The following is a 16,537-nucleotide window of genomic DNA, read 5'->3' as shown; positions in this document are numbered from 1 at the left end:
CGATTTCTATGCTTTCCCAGCTCCCAGCCGCTGAGGTTCTGCTCAGCACTCCCACTTTTGTCCATGGCAGAGACACTCCCTCTGCCGGGTGAACACGAGCAGAGCACAGAAGGTGTCTGGTCAACAGCGGCTCAGCCTACTGAGAGCTACAAAGGTAAAAAAAAAACCTGCAGAAAGGTAAAAGGTGTTCTTCACTACTTATTTTCAGTGATGACTGGAATTTATGCACAGATAACGTGGTACTCTGCTGCAAGGACATGTCAGATAAATGCTCTCGGGTGCTGGTTCACAGATGACCTACTTGCGAAAGACCCGATGCCACACAACGCCTGCACCTTTGGTCAGAACCACTGCAGTCCCACGTTAATGAAAAACAAAGAAGGAACACCAGAATTCTATTTTGGCGACTTTATTTACCAAGGTCAAAATTTGCAACCATCTAATTGTCTGACAAATATTTACAGATCATATAAAGCGCGCAGTTTTGTTTGGAAGTAACCAGCAGAACAGCGTTAGGTGCTCTGTCTCTCACTCTCGGGATATGGATTTTGTTCTCTTACAATCTAGATTTTGAAGTAAATCCAAAATAAGTACTTTGTGATAAGTGATTACTCAAAGAGCAAACTCATGTTACTGTTAAATATTTCCATGATGAAAAATAAGCTGCTCTTTCCAAAACACTATTTTAAGAGGATAAAAATTTCCTAATGTTACGTCTGGCAGCACTACATTTGTTTCACTTGCTGAATACAGAAAGAATTGGCCACCATTTTTTTTTTTTTTTTTTACAGTCTTAACACTTGAGAGCTTTTTTTTAATTCTTATTCCATATTACAGGAGAAGGTACAGGAACAAGAGCACACAGCGAGGATCAAAACCCCGTACAGAGCAGTTACCAAACCTGTTTCAGTCCTGCAGGTCAGACCCTCCTAAACCCACGCCGAGGAGTGTTCGCGCACCCGACGGGAGACAGAGCGAGAAGGTCCGATTCTCTGAGGTGCTCAGCACGGTCCCAGGTGCTCCATTTTCCTGAAATCCCACTGACAGAAACAGGAGGCCCCAAACACTGCTTCTGGAGCAGTTCCCTACCGCAGTGACTTTCTCAGCCGTGCTTGTCGGTTTTGACGCGCAAAAGCAGCGCTCTTTCTCGACACGATCGCCAGCACAAACGCACGCTCCCGTCTGGCCTCAAGGAAACACACTGTGGATCGTGTCCACAACCAGCGTGCATTTAGAGACTTCAGGAAAAACCAGATTTTTGTAGCCTACTAACAATGTGATTGTGGAATGCAGTCTTTCTCATACCGTTTGCCAAGAGCTCTGCTTGCTACGAAGTCCATTAAGTCAAAAATGAGTAAAACAAAAAATACTGACTGACCATATGGTAAGCATTACACATCGAGGGAGTGAGTACATCTCTTAATTCCATTCGGATCTGAGCGAGCACAACACACACACGGAGCTCTAAGACCTCTGTAATAGCGTAGTCCATAGTGCAATTCCCGCTGACATAACTGGAAGCAGGATTCAACCCTAACTATGGAAAATAGTGTATTTATTATTCATGCAATAAGCACTGCATACACATTTTTCTATTTCACAGAATCACAGAACGGCCAAGGTCGGACGGGACCTCTGGAGGTCTCCTGGTCCAGCCCCCCCTGCTCGAGCAGGTGGCCCAGGACCACGTCCAGACGCCTTTTGAGCATCTCCAAGAATGGAGATTTCACACCCAAAAGAGCCCTAGTCATGTCAAACATTGAATTTTCACCTGAAACAAATTAAAATGATACAAACTAGAATCTCTGATAGCAATCAGATCTAATGTGCAGATATTATCAACTGTGGGGAATAAAAAGCCCTGATCTTTCTTTTTTTTTTTTTCCTTTTTTTTTTTCCCCAATACTCTTTAGGATCTTTTATTTTTTTGCAAGTTGCCTACAGACATACAAAATTAATTCAAATATCTCCTACACCAAAGAGGATCTCATTTGACTTTGTACTATCCATAAAAATATATGCTTGAAAATCTGGTTCACAAAATATTTCATTTGATTACTAAAATGAAATATACAAACTGTCAAAATACGTATATAAACTCAATTTCGGAATTTGTAAAGATCACAATTTAGCTACAAAATATACCAACCATCTACCTGTTTTCAATAGAATATTTTCTTACAAAGATACCATTACTTTGCAAAATATCGCCTACCTTACAAAATTAGTCTGGAAATTTCGCACTACTTTCAGCATACAAACCATATATTAGAACCTCATTAACCCTTTGGTATATATCTTCAATTTTTTTTTTTTGTTTTTATCGTTCTTCCTTCTATTTGGTTTAAATGTTCCAAAGCACAGTAGAATCTCCAGACGGAATAAGCAATGCATGTTTAATGGTATATATAGTCAGCACACAATTTATTTTTTAATTATAGATGTTTATCATGCCCAGCAACTAAGAACAAACTATTGTGAGATCGTTCTGCAGAAACTTTTGCTCACCAGTACTCGTTCTACCGCCCCGTCCTTTAACTGGACGTGTTGAATTCTCTGAAGAAAAGTCAACACCTTCTCTCAAGTGCCTCAGACATTTGCAGGTCGAAGCCTCTCTCTGCTTTCTGCAGATCCTTTCCAAATTTGAGAAACACAGCAAACATTGAAAAAAAAAAACCAACCCCAACTTTTTAAACTGTCAGCTGAGAAAGAGTAAACATAATTTATACCTCTAGCAAAGTATTAGCTTTTTTTTATCATCTGCACCTGCAAAGAACAACTTACAGGTTAAAATAAAAATATTTACATACAAATAACTGAAAGAAAAAGTAAGGATTGAGAAAGAGTAAGAAATCAAAACAGAGACTGGTTATAAATGTTACTAATAATGTCAACTATGGCAAGGATTCCACTTCGACCACGATTTAACCAAATATTGCCTCCGTTACGAGAGGCATTTGTAGAAATTCTCAAAGAAACTCTAATCACCTGCCTCGAAAAACGTGACTGTCCTTTTATTGTAGATGCAATTATAAAGTTTCCAGTTGTGCCAGCAGGAATTTTGGTGAGGTTTTCTTGTTTCCTTTTTGTACTTTGTCACCCACATGTTGTAAATAAAATCTATATAGTCTTTAAGTTGTGAAATCTATGTAGAAAAGTTTCATTTTTGACCTTTCATCTAGTTTAAAAAATTCAGTATAAAAAAAAAATTCTCCTCTGAAATTTAAACAGTCCACAAAAGTTTTACCTTCTTTTCTTACACGCTTTTATGACAGTAAAGATCTTTCAAAGTTTTTAGCTCTTCGATTAGAGTTTTGTTCTGATTTTCCAGGACCGCAACTCGATTTTCCAGACATTTAACGTACTCCTTCTTCTTCCTACGGCATTCTCGAGCAGCTTCTCTGGAACAGACAAGCAGAAGCGATTATTTATTTTAGATTTGAGATGTGTCTCTTTTACAAACCTTCAGATCCCGGCCGGTGAGGCAGGAGGAAGCTGGCACCGCAACTGTGAAGGGAACAAACCGAAAAGCACACGAGGACGGGTGCAAGCATGAAATTCAGCAGCATCTGGTGACACACATGGTGGTCGATCTGCAGAGATAAACCAATTTTTCTCCAAGCTGCGCGAGGCAGAGCGTGGAGCACGTTTTGGTCAGAATTTCCGGCGTTCTCCAGCGCTGGATGCAGCGGCCGGGCACAGTCGGTGAAGTCACCTCCCGAGACTCGGGGTTTGTTCTTCGGAGACACTTCAGCACATCCACCGAACAAAGGAGAGCAGCCCACGTGCACTCACGTACCTGTTCTTCATCAGCCTTATTTCTCGTTTCAGCTGCGGGTCATCTGTCTTACTCGTCTGTGACGTCAGGGTGACGGGAGACGTCATCACCACGGTCTGAGGGAGGGACGTGGTGGTCGGCGTGGTGCGGATCTGGTAAGTCTGCATGTCTCCTGATGCAGCTGTCGCGATAACGGCACGAGACATCAAAACGTGGCAGTGTTAGAGTTACACTACGAGTATTTCCAACCGTTCACAGAAGGCGTACTCACTCTGCACCACCACCTGGTTGCTGGGGACGAGGATCTGTTGGCCGTCCGACGTCTGGGCATACTGCAGTATTGTTGTCCCGGGCTGGGCACCACCAGCGTTTGCCATCGTCAGCGTCTGCAGGCCTTGCACGCCGTCGCTGCCCGGGCTGGCCAGCTGCAACCCATTTGCAGCGATGGCAACTTCAAGAAAAAGCGACACGCACAACGTTTGCGGCTGCACATCACACCGCGCGGATAAAGGTAAGTCTGCAGGCTGCACGGCTGTTTCCACTGCTGAAAAACACTGCCAGTTTCAAAAGGCTTTTTTCTTCCATCACTTTCACTATCAGCTCTTGCTGTTGGGTTCTTACTAAACTTACTGGGTGCCCGCAGTGAGGTGCTGGTAGTGGGGGGAGCCACGGGAGGTGTGGGACTGCCCCGAGCCAGACCCCAGCTCCACACGGACCCCCACTGGTCACAGCCCCAGCTCCTCTGTGGAAACACACTTAAGAAAGGGGAAAAATCCAGACAGGTCAGGGATGGGAGGCAGGGAGTGAGGAACAGCTGTACCACCACCCAGCTTGGAGAACCAGGACGGAGAGGAGGGGCTCCAGGTGCCGCAGCACGATGCTTTTTGGATCACAAGCACAATACACATTTTGGTGTGGCCCTATGATATATATAATGCTGTCTCCACTGATCTTTCGTTTTGGACTAAATCTAACACTAGAAAACGGCTGTGTATTGCATAAAAACATCCTTTGAATCTCTCGTCTTAATGTGCAAAAATTAAGACGACGAATCATTTTTATCTGGAGTTTTAGGTACGAGTCTATTTCCATGTAAGAACAATACTAACTTTGCTGACGGTTTGATAAATAACCAAACCTCTGGAGTTCCCTCTTAGTCAAATCCATACCAGAAAGAAAACCTGTATTTTGAGGCAAGTTGAATCAAAAATGTGTCCAGTCAGGCACGTACTGTACTGTCCAGTGCTCGTCTGGTAGATAGGCGTGGGAACGGACATAGACGTAACAGTAGAGACACCAGGACTCTCCTCATCTCCTTTTCTATCACGTGTGTCTTCAGAAGAAAGATCTTTCAAAATTTTTCTATAAAAAAAAAAGAGTTTCTTGATCAGCTCTTATGCAAATCCTACAAGTTACTGCAATGACAGTCGCCAACCACTATCCCTAATTCGTAATACAGAAATAAACACTAAAAGTGTGATAACAACAGCTTCTGGAATTAGAAACATTTTGTATGAGGTGACTGCCTCAAACCCTTCCTGTGATTACACTTCTGTAGTTTATATAGTTTAGGTTTTTAGTTAAATATTTGAATAATTCTATGAGCGAAGAGCAATTCAAGTCAGCTACTGATTTATCAAGTATGTGTATGTGCGAATCAGCACGAATTCCAGATTTTCAATCATTATCCTCTAAAAGCCTTACACGTTTGGACTGTTCAGTCCGCGCTGAAAACCTGCACCAACTACAGCAGATTTTGGTAGTCTCCAGAAAAACGGTGTGCTGAAAACTTGCACTGCAGCTGCACCGTCTCGTTTCGGTAAAAGTTGTGTCAGAGTTTCCACCATGAACACTTTCCGGGGATATATCACTGACCTACGACGAGATTCTTCTGATTCACAACTTGATCCTCTAATTCTCTCAAGAATACGCTGCGTAGGTTCAATTAAAACCAGTTTGGTGTCAGAATACACTACAAAGGAGTAGGTTACTAGAGAGAAGTTCTAAAATGAGATCTTTTGCTCTTTCAGTGCACAGTAGGACTTCACATTTCTTTTCTGCATTTAATTCAGCTCTTGCACAGCCTCTCCAACGACCCACGTCCTACGTAACAACACCCTGTGACAACAGGCACATCCCTGTTTAACGAAGAACCAGTGGCAGCGTGGATTTCCTGCGTCCCACCCCAGGCTGAAGGAGGAATTGGGGGCAGTTTGATGAAGAGAAATGCAGAACTGACAACTCCTGATCCCAAAACAGTTCTCCCATAGGAGCTCTGCTGCCAGCTCACGTTTTCCTATCCTGCTACTGTCACTGAAGCCTCAGAATTGCTCTATTCCATCACCATTTTTGAGTGCATGTGAAATAATAAAATCCCTCCTAAATTATTTGTTCTGGTACATAATCCAAGATGAGATAAAGTCATCAGAAAGTACGAAGAAGAGTGGGTAAAACATTGAAAAAATGAAAGCAGTGGCAGAAGTGGGAACAGTCATCAATGACAGGAGTATCAGCTAGGCTCATAAACTGTCTTTGAAAATTTTTGGAACATTATTGTCAAAAATCTTAAATTTTCTGTAAGTTTCTAACAAATCTATTCTTTGAAAAGCTAGGACGTGGCATTTGACTGCACTCCTTATTTCAGTAAAATGATGTAACTGAGTAAACCACAGCTGATAAACAATTTTCCCTGTGCCACACCACGTTGAAGCTGCTCTCCAGCCAAGTCTTAGTTTCCTTTAGCAAACGATAGCGACACGGCACCCTCAAAAGGTTTCCTGCGTGAGCAGACCCAGTGAATGTTTCAGGAGAAAGGAAACAACTTGCAGGTTGACAGAATACACAAAGCTCTTGAAAGAAGTTGGGATTTTGGGTTCAAATAAGAATACAAAATATGTTACTTCTAGCACGTACCGGTAGGATGGACGACGAGCTAAGATGCCTCGAGCTTTCTGTGAGGAGCCTATGCTGTCTGATGAATCCTGAGAATCTTCACTCTCAGACAAAGAAGATACCTAAAAAACACATTCCGTGTGGTTATCCAGTACCTTCAGAAGAAATACCCAGGAGAGATTACACATTTTAGACATATATAAGCTGAAGCTGCATGAAAACTACACAAATGCAAAAAAAAAACCCAGCTCAAGAGATTCTCCTGAACTATTTAACACATTAAAAGCTGAAAAACGTCCACCAGCTGAAGGTGGCTGTTCCAGCTGATTAAACTGCAGGATTAATCAATGCAGAAAATTTAAAACAGCACTGTGAAGAAACACAAATGGTTTATTATTTTCATAAAAATCACACAAGCCTAACTATCTTCTTAGCCGATGTGGCCTGAAGAGATGAGCCACTCCCACACAGAGCTGTGTAAGGAGGTGGTGGGAATGGAAACAGGAACACCATTTATGTACAAACAGATAAAAACCTCAAAATCTTTTAGGCAGACAGAAGAGTAGTGTGTTTTGTTGGTCTGAATGTCAGAGCCAAATGAAAACAATATTTAAGGCAGCACCTTATCAGGGAGTAAATACACAAAGTATTATCTGTAATTTTCTCTTTATTCCACTGTGTACTCATCCAGTTGGCAGGTGTTATTTTTTCCTCTGATGCTCCTTATTAAATACAAGCTAACAAAACATTTATTTGTGCTTATCGGCGTGCCAGCAACACAAACTCAAGAAGAATGCACGCAGCTCTGGGAAAAGCATTTCTCCCTCAACTGCTGCTCCAGAGGCAAAAAGAACAACCCACTATCAACATTTTTAAAAAAAAAAGCTGCTCATGTATCACTTTTCTCCCCTTCGAGCAGCAAGGCCACAATGTTCATAAATCAGAGGAAAAAAGGAAAGAGCAGAGTCAGCGGGGACCCTGCAACTGGGGCAGGATGACAGGAAAGGGCTTAGCGGAGCCTCGAGTAGAGACAACCTCCCACAACAGGGGCTTAACTGGTTCCAGCAAAGGGAAACGTTGTTTCTTTTCCATGATCTACAGGAACAACGACAGCTGGAAACGCGTTACCAGTTTGCTTTTCACAGTTTATCAGTTTAATGTCATGTGAACAGGCAGGCACAGTACAGAGGACCAGTGGCAAGTTAATGAGTTTTAGCCCAGTTCCTCCAGTCCTCCGGCTGACTGGTGCGGCTGTTCCACAGCGTGACTCCAGTGCCACGCTGCCCACAGGGCTCTCGGCAGCCGAGGACTGAAGGAAGCAGGAACACCTCGACTGCAAACTCCCCACGGCACCTCTCTGGAGTGGCTCGTACAAAAATCACGTGGCAAACGAGTCAGAGACACGGCAGAACACTGAGGTGCCACGGGAACGGACCTACGGCGTAGGTGGGGTGAGCAATCCGCAGTTCATCCACCACCACTCGGGTCTCCCTTTTCCAAACCCACGTTCCTCTTCACTGGGTCACTCCATACCCTCCTCGTTCGGGTACGGACACCTCTGGTCGCCTGTTACGAGCAGCAACTAAAGAGCTGTGGGTTTGTTCCAGTTTCTGGTTTCATTTTTTTATAAAGGGAGGCAACATCGAACAGTTTAATTTCAAGTCTAAAGGCACCTTTAGCACTACAAATAGTTTCAAGCCTAAATAATCGTTAAGAACGATGTATCCCCAAAATACTGTCCCGGAGTTGCTCGCTGTCTCTCACAGCAGGGCCAGAAAGGCTGCACTGTGGCAGAGTCAGCCCAGGCAGATACCCCTTTACAGGTCTCTTCACGTACATAAACCCAAATTCGTGGTTATTTGGGATATTCCGTAGTTACCTGCACTGTCTGCACCTGCGGTGAGTGGATTACAGAAGAGGACTGTGCTGTCTGAATGACTCCCTGGACCTGGACTTGTTCTCCAGGAAGCTGAACGACTGTCAGGGGGGCAGGACCTCTTAGAGACATCTACAACAAATCAAAGAATCGTTAACAGAAGCGTTTGTTCTGCCATACTCAGGGTATATCCATGTAAGAGAACTGGTGGAGAACAGGCATTAGCAGAGGCTTCTTTTAAGTCTAATTAAGTCACAGAAGGCATCCTTTAAAGATACACGTTTTTGAGATACACATCTGCATACAAAAAAGGCTGAAAACAGGAGTTTAGGGCACTGAAATCTAAATCGTAGATCCATAGAATGGTTTGGGTTGGAAGGGACCTCAAAGACCATCCGGTTCCAACCCCCCTGCCATGGGCTGGGACACCTCCACTACACCAGGTTGCCCAAAGCCTCATTCAACCTGGCCTGGAACACTTCCAGGGATGGGGCAGCCACAGCTTCTCTGGGCAACCTGTTCCAGTGCCTCACCACCCTCTGAGTGAAAAATTTCTTCCTTATCTCTAATCTAAATCTCCCCTCTTTCAGTTTAAAGCCACTGCCCCGTGTCCTGTCACTACAAATCGAGATGAAACGATCCACAAGACAGAGCTCAGGACAGACCCCACTGACAGGAGCAGAGTAACGCAGAAGGCAGCACGAATAACGTACGTATTGGTGTTCTTGGATTGTTTTTTTTAAGCAAGCGGTACGAGGCTATGGCTGAAAGATTTCACAGAGGAGAAATTACAAGAGCCAGGCAGAGCAAAAGCTGACCCATCTGCTCAGGAAGATCAGGGCACGGGGGCTATATGAAAGACACCAGAGCACAAAAGGAACCCAAAGAGTTGAGGTGTGCAAGCTCTGGACAAGGAAGAAGGAAAAAGAGCTGATTCTTCCAAATAAAAATGATGGCATCTGTTCTTTAATGTTCTAAAATGCTCAGTTTTGCTAAGTGTTGTAGCTGGAATCCAGGTTTAATTGGCAAAAAGTTCATCACTACTGCTACTCCTACAGAAAATACTTTTTACATTCCAATAGATTTGCATTTTTGATGTCAAACTCTCACCAGCCTTTGCCCTTAAAAATCAATTACAATTATACACACAGATGCGTGAGCGAATAACCAGCTTCCTCCCCAAATTCCTTCACTACTTTTATTAATCTGGAATATGTGAAAAGATGAAGGGATCATGAAAATTCACACGGCTAACCTTCCGTTTAGTACTACTTTTGTATCACGCACCATAATATTAAGTTACGTTGGCAACTTTATATAAAAACAGATCAGAAGAACAGCCTGCAAACAAACAACAGGATGTTTGCTGATGTTCTGTCCGGTCTGTGCCTCGCAGGCGTCTAAATTTGCATCAAAATGTGAATCTCTGTGGGGCAGAGAGCAGAGGAGCTGCAAACTCCCTCGTTTCACAGCAGCAAACCCCACCCGGAGATGCTCCTTCAGCCGCAGAATCGTGAGGAATTCAGCTGAAAGTTTTGGAAGTGATGTTACCTTGCAGTAAGTACATCAAATTGCCAACTTTGTATGATTTATTACATTAAATATGTTCACGTTGGGCAAAAATCCAAGTGTTTCCGTGGTGCTGAGCACCCAGGATTGCCACCACCACAAAAGGAGCTGTAAATGGTTTTTCTGAAAACAAAAATTAAAATTAGGCCTCGATTCACTACGAAGCAGCTCCTGCATGTCAGGTCGATGCCTGTTTCAAAGGATGCACAACTTCATGAAAACACCAGGCTGCATTTTTGCACTGTACAAGCCTGAAAATTCATTTGGGTCTTTTGAACACAAGCCATTTTATTAACTTTGTGTCGTCCATCAAGTAACACGTACATTTTTCTCAACCTCCTTTTGTTTTTCCTTCTCTGTGCGTTTCTAGAACTCGAGAATTGATATAGTTTGTAGTACCCAAAAAATGGCTCTTAACTACCTCAAATTTGCTGAGATTTGGCCCAGGCTTTACCTGTTGAGCAATATGAGAGAGCTGAGCTGCCTGTAGTGTTGTACCTTGTGCAGCTGGTGTTTGGGAAGGCGTCGCGGAGCTGTTACTGCTGCTCTTGTGCACCTCTTCCATCATCAACTACAAGAAAAGGAAGGAGTTAAATTCCGTTAATGACAAACTGGAACAGCAGATAGGTGCCAGCTTCCACTGACACGTCACAGAATCTCCATGCACGATGCTTTTAGCTTTACTTGGACATTTTTCATTTCTGTTACGGAGCAGCACAGCATTTTTGTCCCTCTCCCTACAACACCTTGAGCATCATTAACCCTTCTCGTGGGGACACGGAGCCGCACGATCCCCCGTTTTGGAACGGGAAACGAGTCCCATTTCACCCTGACAACATCCGTGCTTCAACCGTCTGTCGGCGCAGATTCAGACCTACTCGGTGCTGAAGTTTACTGTCAAACGTATTTACCAAATTTCCTGTTGTTTTCACAAAAATAAAGTCAAGTCATGAGATCTAGGAAGAAAACCAAGACAAAGCATTTACACTAAAGAGTATCTTGCTGTAAGTGAAATAATTTTCCCAAATATTTCACCCAAGCTACCAGCCAAACCTATTTTAAAGCATCTGAAGGTGTACAAAACCAAAGCAAGGATCCCAAATCAAAGTAGAGAGAACGCAGTTTTGCATTTTAAACCCTGTAAAAGTCGTTCCGTCTCCATGTAATACAGTCAGTAACACTTCTCTCATTTCTAAGATTTTATATTTAACTGTTCACCATGTCTTGGCAGCATCTCCTCTCCAATACTGGGGGTTTAGTGGTGTAAAATGCATGCTTTAGGTGGGGTGAGTGGGTGGACCAGCCTAGAGCATTAAGAGATGATCAGTGAGTGTTAAACATTTTGTCACAGAAGGTTTGAAACTGTTGAAAGGACAGTTGCTATGAGACTGGAAATTACATTTTCTTTCTGTGGAAATGAGTCACTGATTTTTCCCTACTGAGATAAACCACAGCTCTTGCAGCCTGACGTGTGCTCAGAGGGTAAAAAGTCAACGTGCACCAAGACCAGGGTCTTGTTCTTGCAATCCTTACTCATCCGAGGAGTCCCGCTGCGCAACTGCTCAAATAAGTTACTAAACCAGGACTTTGTGGAGACAAAACTGACAGGAAACCGATCAGCATGGAACAAACCTTCTCCAGCTCATGACACAGCTTCCCAACATGCTTATGTCTACAGACATCCAGGAATTCATCCCTAGTGCAAGCTGGAGCAGCAAAATGAAGTCTTCACTCTGGAATACCAAGCTGACGGACGCCAGGCAGTGCTTCAGCTGCTCCCAGCTTCTGGAAACCTTCCGCTAATCCCAGCTCTCCCGACTGCCTTTGCCAAGATGGTCACGTCGCCGCTGCTGCTCACACAACGGTGCTGTCGCCTCCGCGGCGTCGGGAGCGGGGATCGGAGCTGGGGACCCCGACTGGCACCTGCCCGGCTGCGCCCTGCTCCTGCCGGCGCCAATCTGGCCCCTCGTGCCGGCACGAATCCGGCCCCGCCGCCGGCGCGCAGCGATGCGGTTCTAACAGTTCCTTTTTCTCAGTCGCTACTGCTGCAGCGCTCGCTGGCAAGTCAGACAGCCTGATTGGGCTTTTTCTTTTTCCAAGGAAAGAAAATTGAGAACTAAAGTAATTTAAGTATCTCGAAGCTACAAAAAACGAGCAGAACGAGCAGCAAGCACGTAGAAGGGACGCGACTTTATACAGCCTGAAATGTAGTTTTATGGTTTTTCATAAAGGAAAATCTGCTTCCTACCTCTGCAAAGGGAGACATACCAAGTGTCACAAGTAAACAGGGCACTGTCAAACTGAAATCCAGTCAACAGCAAAAATTAAAATAAATTTCCAGTGCTACAGAAACACCCAATTCATTTCTGCAGTGCTAAACCGCATTCTGTCACCCTCTCTCTCTTTTACTGTTTTTCTCTGCCTTATTGTCCCATGAAAGACTCACACCAGCACCAAAATAGACTGCAAGAAACAACGAAACCAAGATATAAAACCACCCAAAATAAACAAACTGGGGAGAAAGCACAAAGGTTTTTGCTGATCTTTCTCTCACAGGCGTGAAGTTCTACTTACAGGAATAAAATATAAAGTATTTCCCATTATAAATATGATTTTTCAAGTTCACTTCCTCTCTGCTTGCTCTGCAATATTTCACTGACATCTATGAATAAGAATATTCATCTATAAATCTCAGTCAAATAACATCCAAAAAGATGGAGCAAGAGATTTTAACAACCACTATGGCATCGTGCATCCTCTGCTGGATAAAGGAGGTGCGCTGCGCCGTCTGGCCTCGCCTGACTGCCTCTGTCTTGTTAGAACAACTTATTTAGCTGGAAAACCACGGATTTTCCATTGGAACGGCCTTCTGGGAAGCCCTCGAACAGCGATTAGCATCTGTCAGTTCCAGTGAACTCAACCTGCAAGTTCTTGAGATTTGAAAAGAGGCACGAAAGACAGAAACCAGACGGGGGTTTCAGCTTTTTACACCACGGTTAAAACTTCTTCCAACACAGAACATGTGTCCAGCTCAAACCAGCTGCACGGTTTGGGGTGAAGGAAGAGTTTTTCCTGTCACAGAGGGAATCTGCAAAAGCAACACCCAACGTTTTATTGGTCAGAAAATAATTATTGCTCCAACCTGCATGAAACCCATGTTTTTGTAATCGGATAGGTCAGGATGATGCTCCCCAGAACAAAGCCGCCGCCTCCATGCAGCTACATCTCAAAAGCAATTTAATTTAAATGAAAGGATTCGGCGGCAGCACCATTATGAAGTTCATTTTGAGGGACTTTTAGACTTCTGAGAACTGGCTCTCTCCAGCCAAAGAAACTTATCTCACCTGAAACATGAGTCTGAGTCTCAAACATGCCTTCCTTTCAAACACAAACAGGAACGTTGCGTTTTACTGTGGGCAAGTTTAATTTATCACCCTAACATTCATCCATTCCCTCTTAATGCCACATTCCTTCGATGGAACCACCAGTCAGGAACCACTGAAAAACCCCTAAATAGCTGAGAAGCACCAATTTTAAAACAACAAATAAACAAGAAAAAACAACTCCTGAAACTTTTGCTAATCCTGACGAAAAACGTCCCAAAATGCTGAAGAGACAGCCCCGTACAGACATCCCACACCTGTGGAGCAACCATCTCCACCAGATTTTCCTCGGAATCGCTCCGTGTCCCGCAGAGCTCTGCTCTCCTGTCCTTACTATCATCTCTCTGCTTGTTCACAACGCGGATTATCGGAGACAGTGACTGCCTCGAGTGAAACGCTCATAAAACGGCCAAAATCGTGGATTCCCAGCCTCAGATCGGGCCTCGAGGCGCAGTCAGGAGGTAAAGACCGAGATAACGGAAGGTAAAAGCTGCACATGGAGGCCAGGAGAAGCGAGCTGCAGCGGGATGACGCCGAAGGAAGGAACCAAGTTCTGTTTTGTGCTTTAAATCCTGCAGAGGGAAGGACCGAATGGGATTTCAGGACTGAAATCTTGTAAGAGGCGATTAGGGTTTTTTTTAAAGACTTTATAAAAAGTCAGAAATTAAAGGATACTGGGCACAGAATTTTATTCTCAGACACTGACAAGAGCCAAATTCTGACGTCTACGAATCACAGAAAGTCATTTAAACACCTGGTGAAAATAAACCCGGGTGACCGGGCGAAATTTCACACTTTAACGTCTCGAAATCCGCTGCCTGCACCGGCTGCGGCGGCTCAAACACCATTTACTGAATTTTGCAATTAAGCCGCTTGAGGAAAGTTTTTTCACCCAGGAGACTGAGAGAACTCCAGTTTTTTTCCAGGAATCGGGGAAAGAGGCAAAGGACAGCACATCCCACCAGTCCATGCCAGCAGGCCAGTGAGGAGACTTGAGTCAACGTCCCCACTTGGTGTTTTGGATCCCATTCCACACGCACACACGCGAATGCTCCTGAAAACTTCGGGATTACTTTCCATCCGCGTTTTCCTCCCCTCCACCCCGGCCTTCCGCAGCGAAACGGGGCTCCGCGAGCATTCCCGGGACCGCGGGCTGCAGAAGGAAAAGCCTTCAGCCTAAAAACGTGCACGGAAAACACCCCCGAGATCCTCATTCCCGAGGGGAAAACAGCCCCGCGATCGTTTACACACCAGCCGCGTCCCGCCGCCCCGAACCGACCCGAGTCCCCGCCTCGGGCGCGGGAGACGCGGCTCCGAAGCGGTTCTGAGGCCAAACGAGCAGGAAAAAGGTGCCGCCGCCATCCGCGGGCGATCGCTCCGTTCCCACGGGTTATCCCGGGGGTCTCCGGGCGGGAAACCGCCGCCGCCCCTTCGGCGCGGACCCGAACGGGGCTGAAGCCGCCGCCCGAGGGCTCCTCCGCACCCCCCGGCCCCTCCTCGACCCTCCCCCGGCCCAGGAGGCTTCTCCGCGGCGCCCACCCGGCCCGGGCCCGGGGAGAAGCGGCGCCCGGGCCCGGCGGAGCCTCTCCCGGCGCGGGGGGGCGGCCCGAGGCCGCGCGGGCCCGGCGCACCTGGCGGGGGCGGCGCGGCGGGAGCTCCGCCGGGGTCCTCCGCGGCGGCCGCCCGCCGGGACGCGGCGGGGCGGGCTCCGGCTGAGGGCAGCGGCTCCCGGGCCTGTGGCGGGGCTCCGCCATTGCCTCGCGGGCTGCGGGGAGGGGCGGCCCCGGCAGCGGCGCGGCGCGGCCTGGCCCAGGCCCCGCGGCCGGCGGAGGCGGCGGGAGCGGCGGCTCCGGGCCCGGCGGGGGCGGGCGGAGGGGGGGGCGGCCCGCCGTGCCGCGGCGGCGGCCGCTCTTACCTGGGAGGCCCGCCGGGCCCCGCGTGGGGAGAACCGCCGCCGCCGCCGCGCCCGTCTCCGCCTCAGGAAAGCGGCGCCGGCGGCATCGTAAACACGGCGGGGCCGCGCGGGACGCTCGGGGTGGGCGGGCGGCGACCATAGAGCGCCCGCGGAGGCCTCGGCTAGAAATCCCCACCATAGAGTTCGCGCGGCATGGAGCCGCGGAACGGGGGGGGATAGAGCGTCCGCTCGGGCCCCGCCCCCACGCGGCGGTTTCCGACCTCGGGGACCATAGAGAGGCGGCGGCAGAGCGCCGCTGCCGGCCCGAAGGCGGGAGGGCGCCCCCGGCCGGACCGCGGCTGCTTCGGCCCCAGGGGGCGGGGGCGGGATTCGGGCCGCAATTCCAGGCGGCGCGGCGGGACCGGTTAGTTTTTCTCCCAATTAAAAGTTAAGGAATATCGTGACAGGGCGACAGCGCCTCTTCCCAGGGACTGAGAAACTCCGTGTTTCCTGTAAAACACGTCAACTCCATCGCCATCCCGATGGAAGCCCTTCCCGGGATTCCCAGCATCCCCCAGCCATCATTCCCAACACGAACCATTGGATTAAAGCTTTGGTGGAACACACAAATCTTTCCCGGGATTCCCAGCATCCCCCAGCCGTTATTCCCAACGTGAACTTCGGTGGAACACGCTTGTTCTTGCTGCTACACGGAACTCTCTCATTTTTCCGTCTGCAGTTTTCGGTGTTTTGCCCTCCGGAGGGCAAAGCCTCTCACGTCTTGTTGGGAATCCCAAAATCCCAGATGTCAGGGATCGGAAGGGACCTCAAAGGATCATTGAATCCAATCCCCCTGCCGGAGCAGATCCACCTCGATCAGATCCCACCAGAACGCATCCAGGTGGGTTTGGAACATCTCCAGAGAAGGAGACTCCACAACCTCTCTGGGCAGCCTGTCCCAGTGCTCTGTTCCCCTTACTGGGAAGAAGTTCTTCCTCATGTTTAAGCGGAACCTCCTGTGTTCCAGTTTAGATCCCATTTCCCCTTGTCCTATTGTTGGATGCCACTGGGAAGAGCCTGGCTCCATCCTCACAGCCGTCACCCTTTCCATATTTATAAACATTAATGGCAAAGGTTTAAGGGTC

At 47.0% G+C, this 16,537-nt stretch overlaps 1 protein-coding gene across 2 annotated transcripts; it reads right to left on the bottom strand.

Moving 5' to 3' along the window:
- Positions 1 to 1,177: 1,177 nt before the first annotated feature.
- On the bottom strand, positions 1,178 to 15,446 carry ATF1 (activating transcription factor 1). Of its 2 annotated transcripts, XM_086628487.1 has the most exons (8): positions 15,414 to 15,446; positions 10,570 to 10,686; positions 8,550 to 8,678; positions 6,692 to 6,792; positions 5,010 to 5,140; positions 4,050 to 4,229; positions 3,800 to 3,959; positions 1,178 to 3,401 (listed from the first exon to the last, which is right to left on the bottom strand). In XM_086628487.1, the coding sequence occupies exons 2-8, from the start codon at positions 10,681 to 10,683 to the stop codon at positions 3,257 to 3,259; spliced, it is 960 nt and encodes a 319-aa protein (XP_086484613.1). In that variant the 5' UTR covers positions 10,684 to 10,686; positions 15,414 to 15,446; the 3' UTR covers positions 1,178 to 3,256. The 2 variants fall into 2 exon arrangements, with proteins under 2 accessions (XP_086484613.1, XP_086484614.1); XM_086628488.1 differs by lacking the exon at positions 15,414 to 15,446 and having other exon boundaries at positions 10,614 to 10,645.
- Positions 15,447 to 16,537: the final 1,091 nt, after the last annotated feature.

This window comes from Tauraco erythrolophus, chromosome 31, assembly GCF_009769465.1.
Source record: "Tauraco erythrolophus isolate bTauEry1 chromosome 31, bTauEry1.pri, whole genome shotgun sequence".
NCBI lineage: Eukaryota > Metazoa > Chordata > Aves > Musophagiformes > Musophagidae > Tauraco > Tauraco erythrolophus.
Note: the sequence above shows the minus strand (reverse complement) of the source record. Positions and strands in the feature narration are given on the sequence as shown.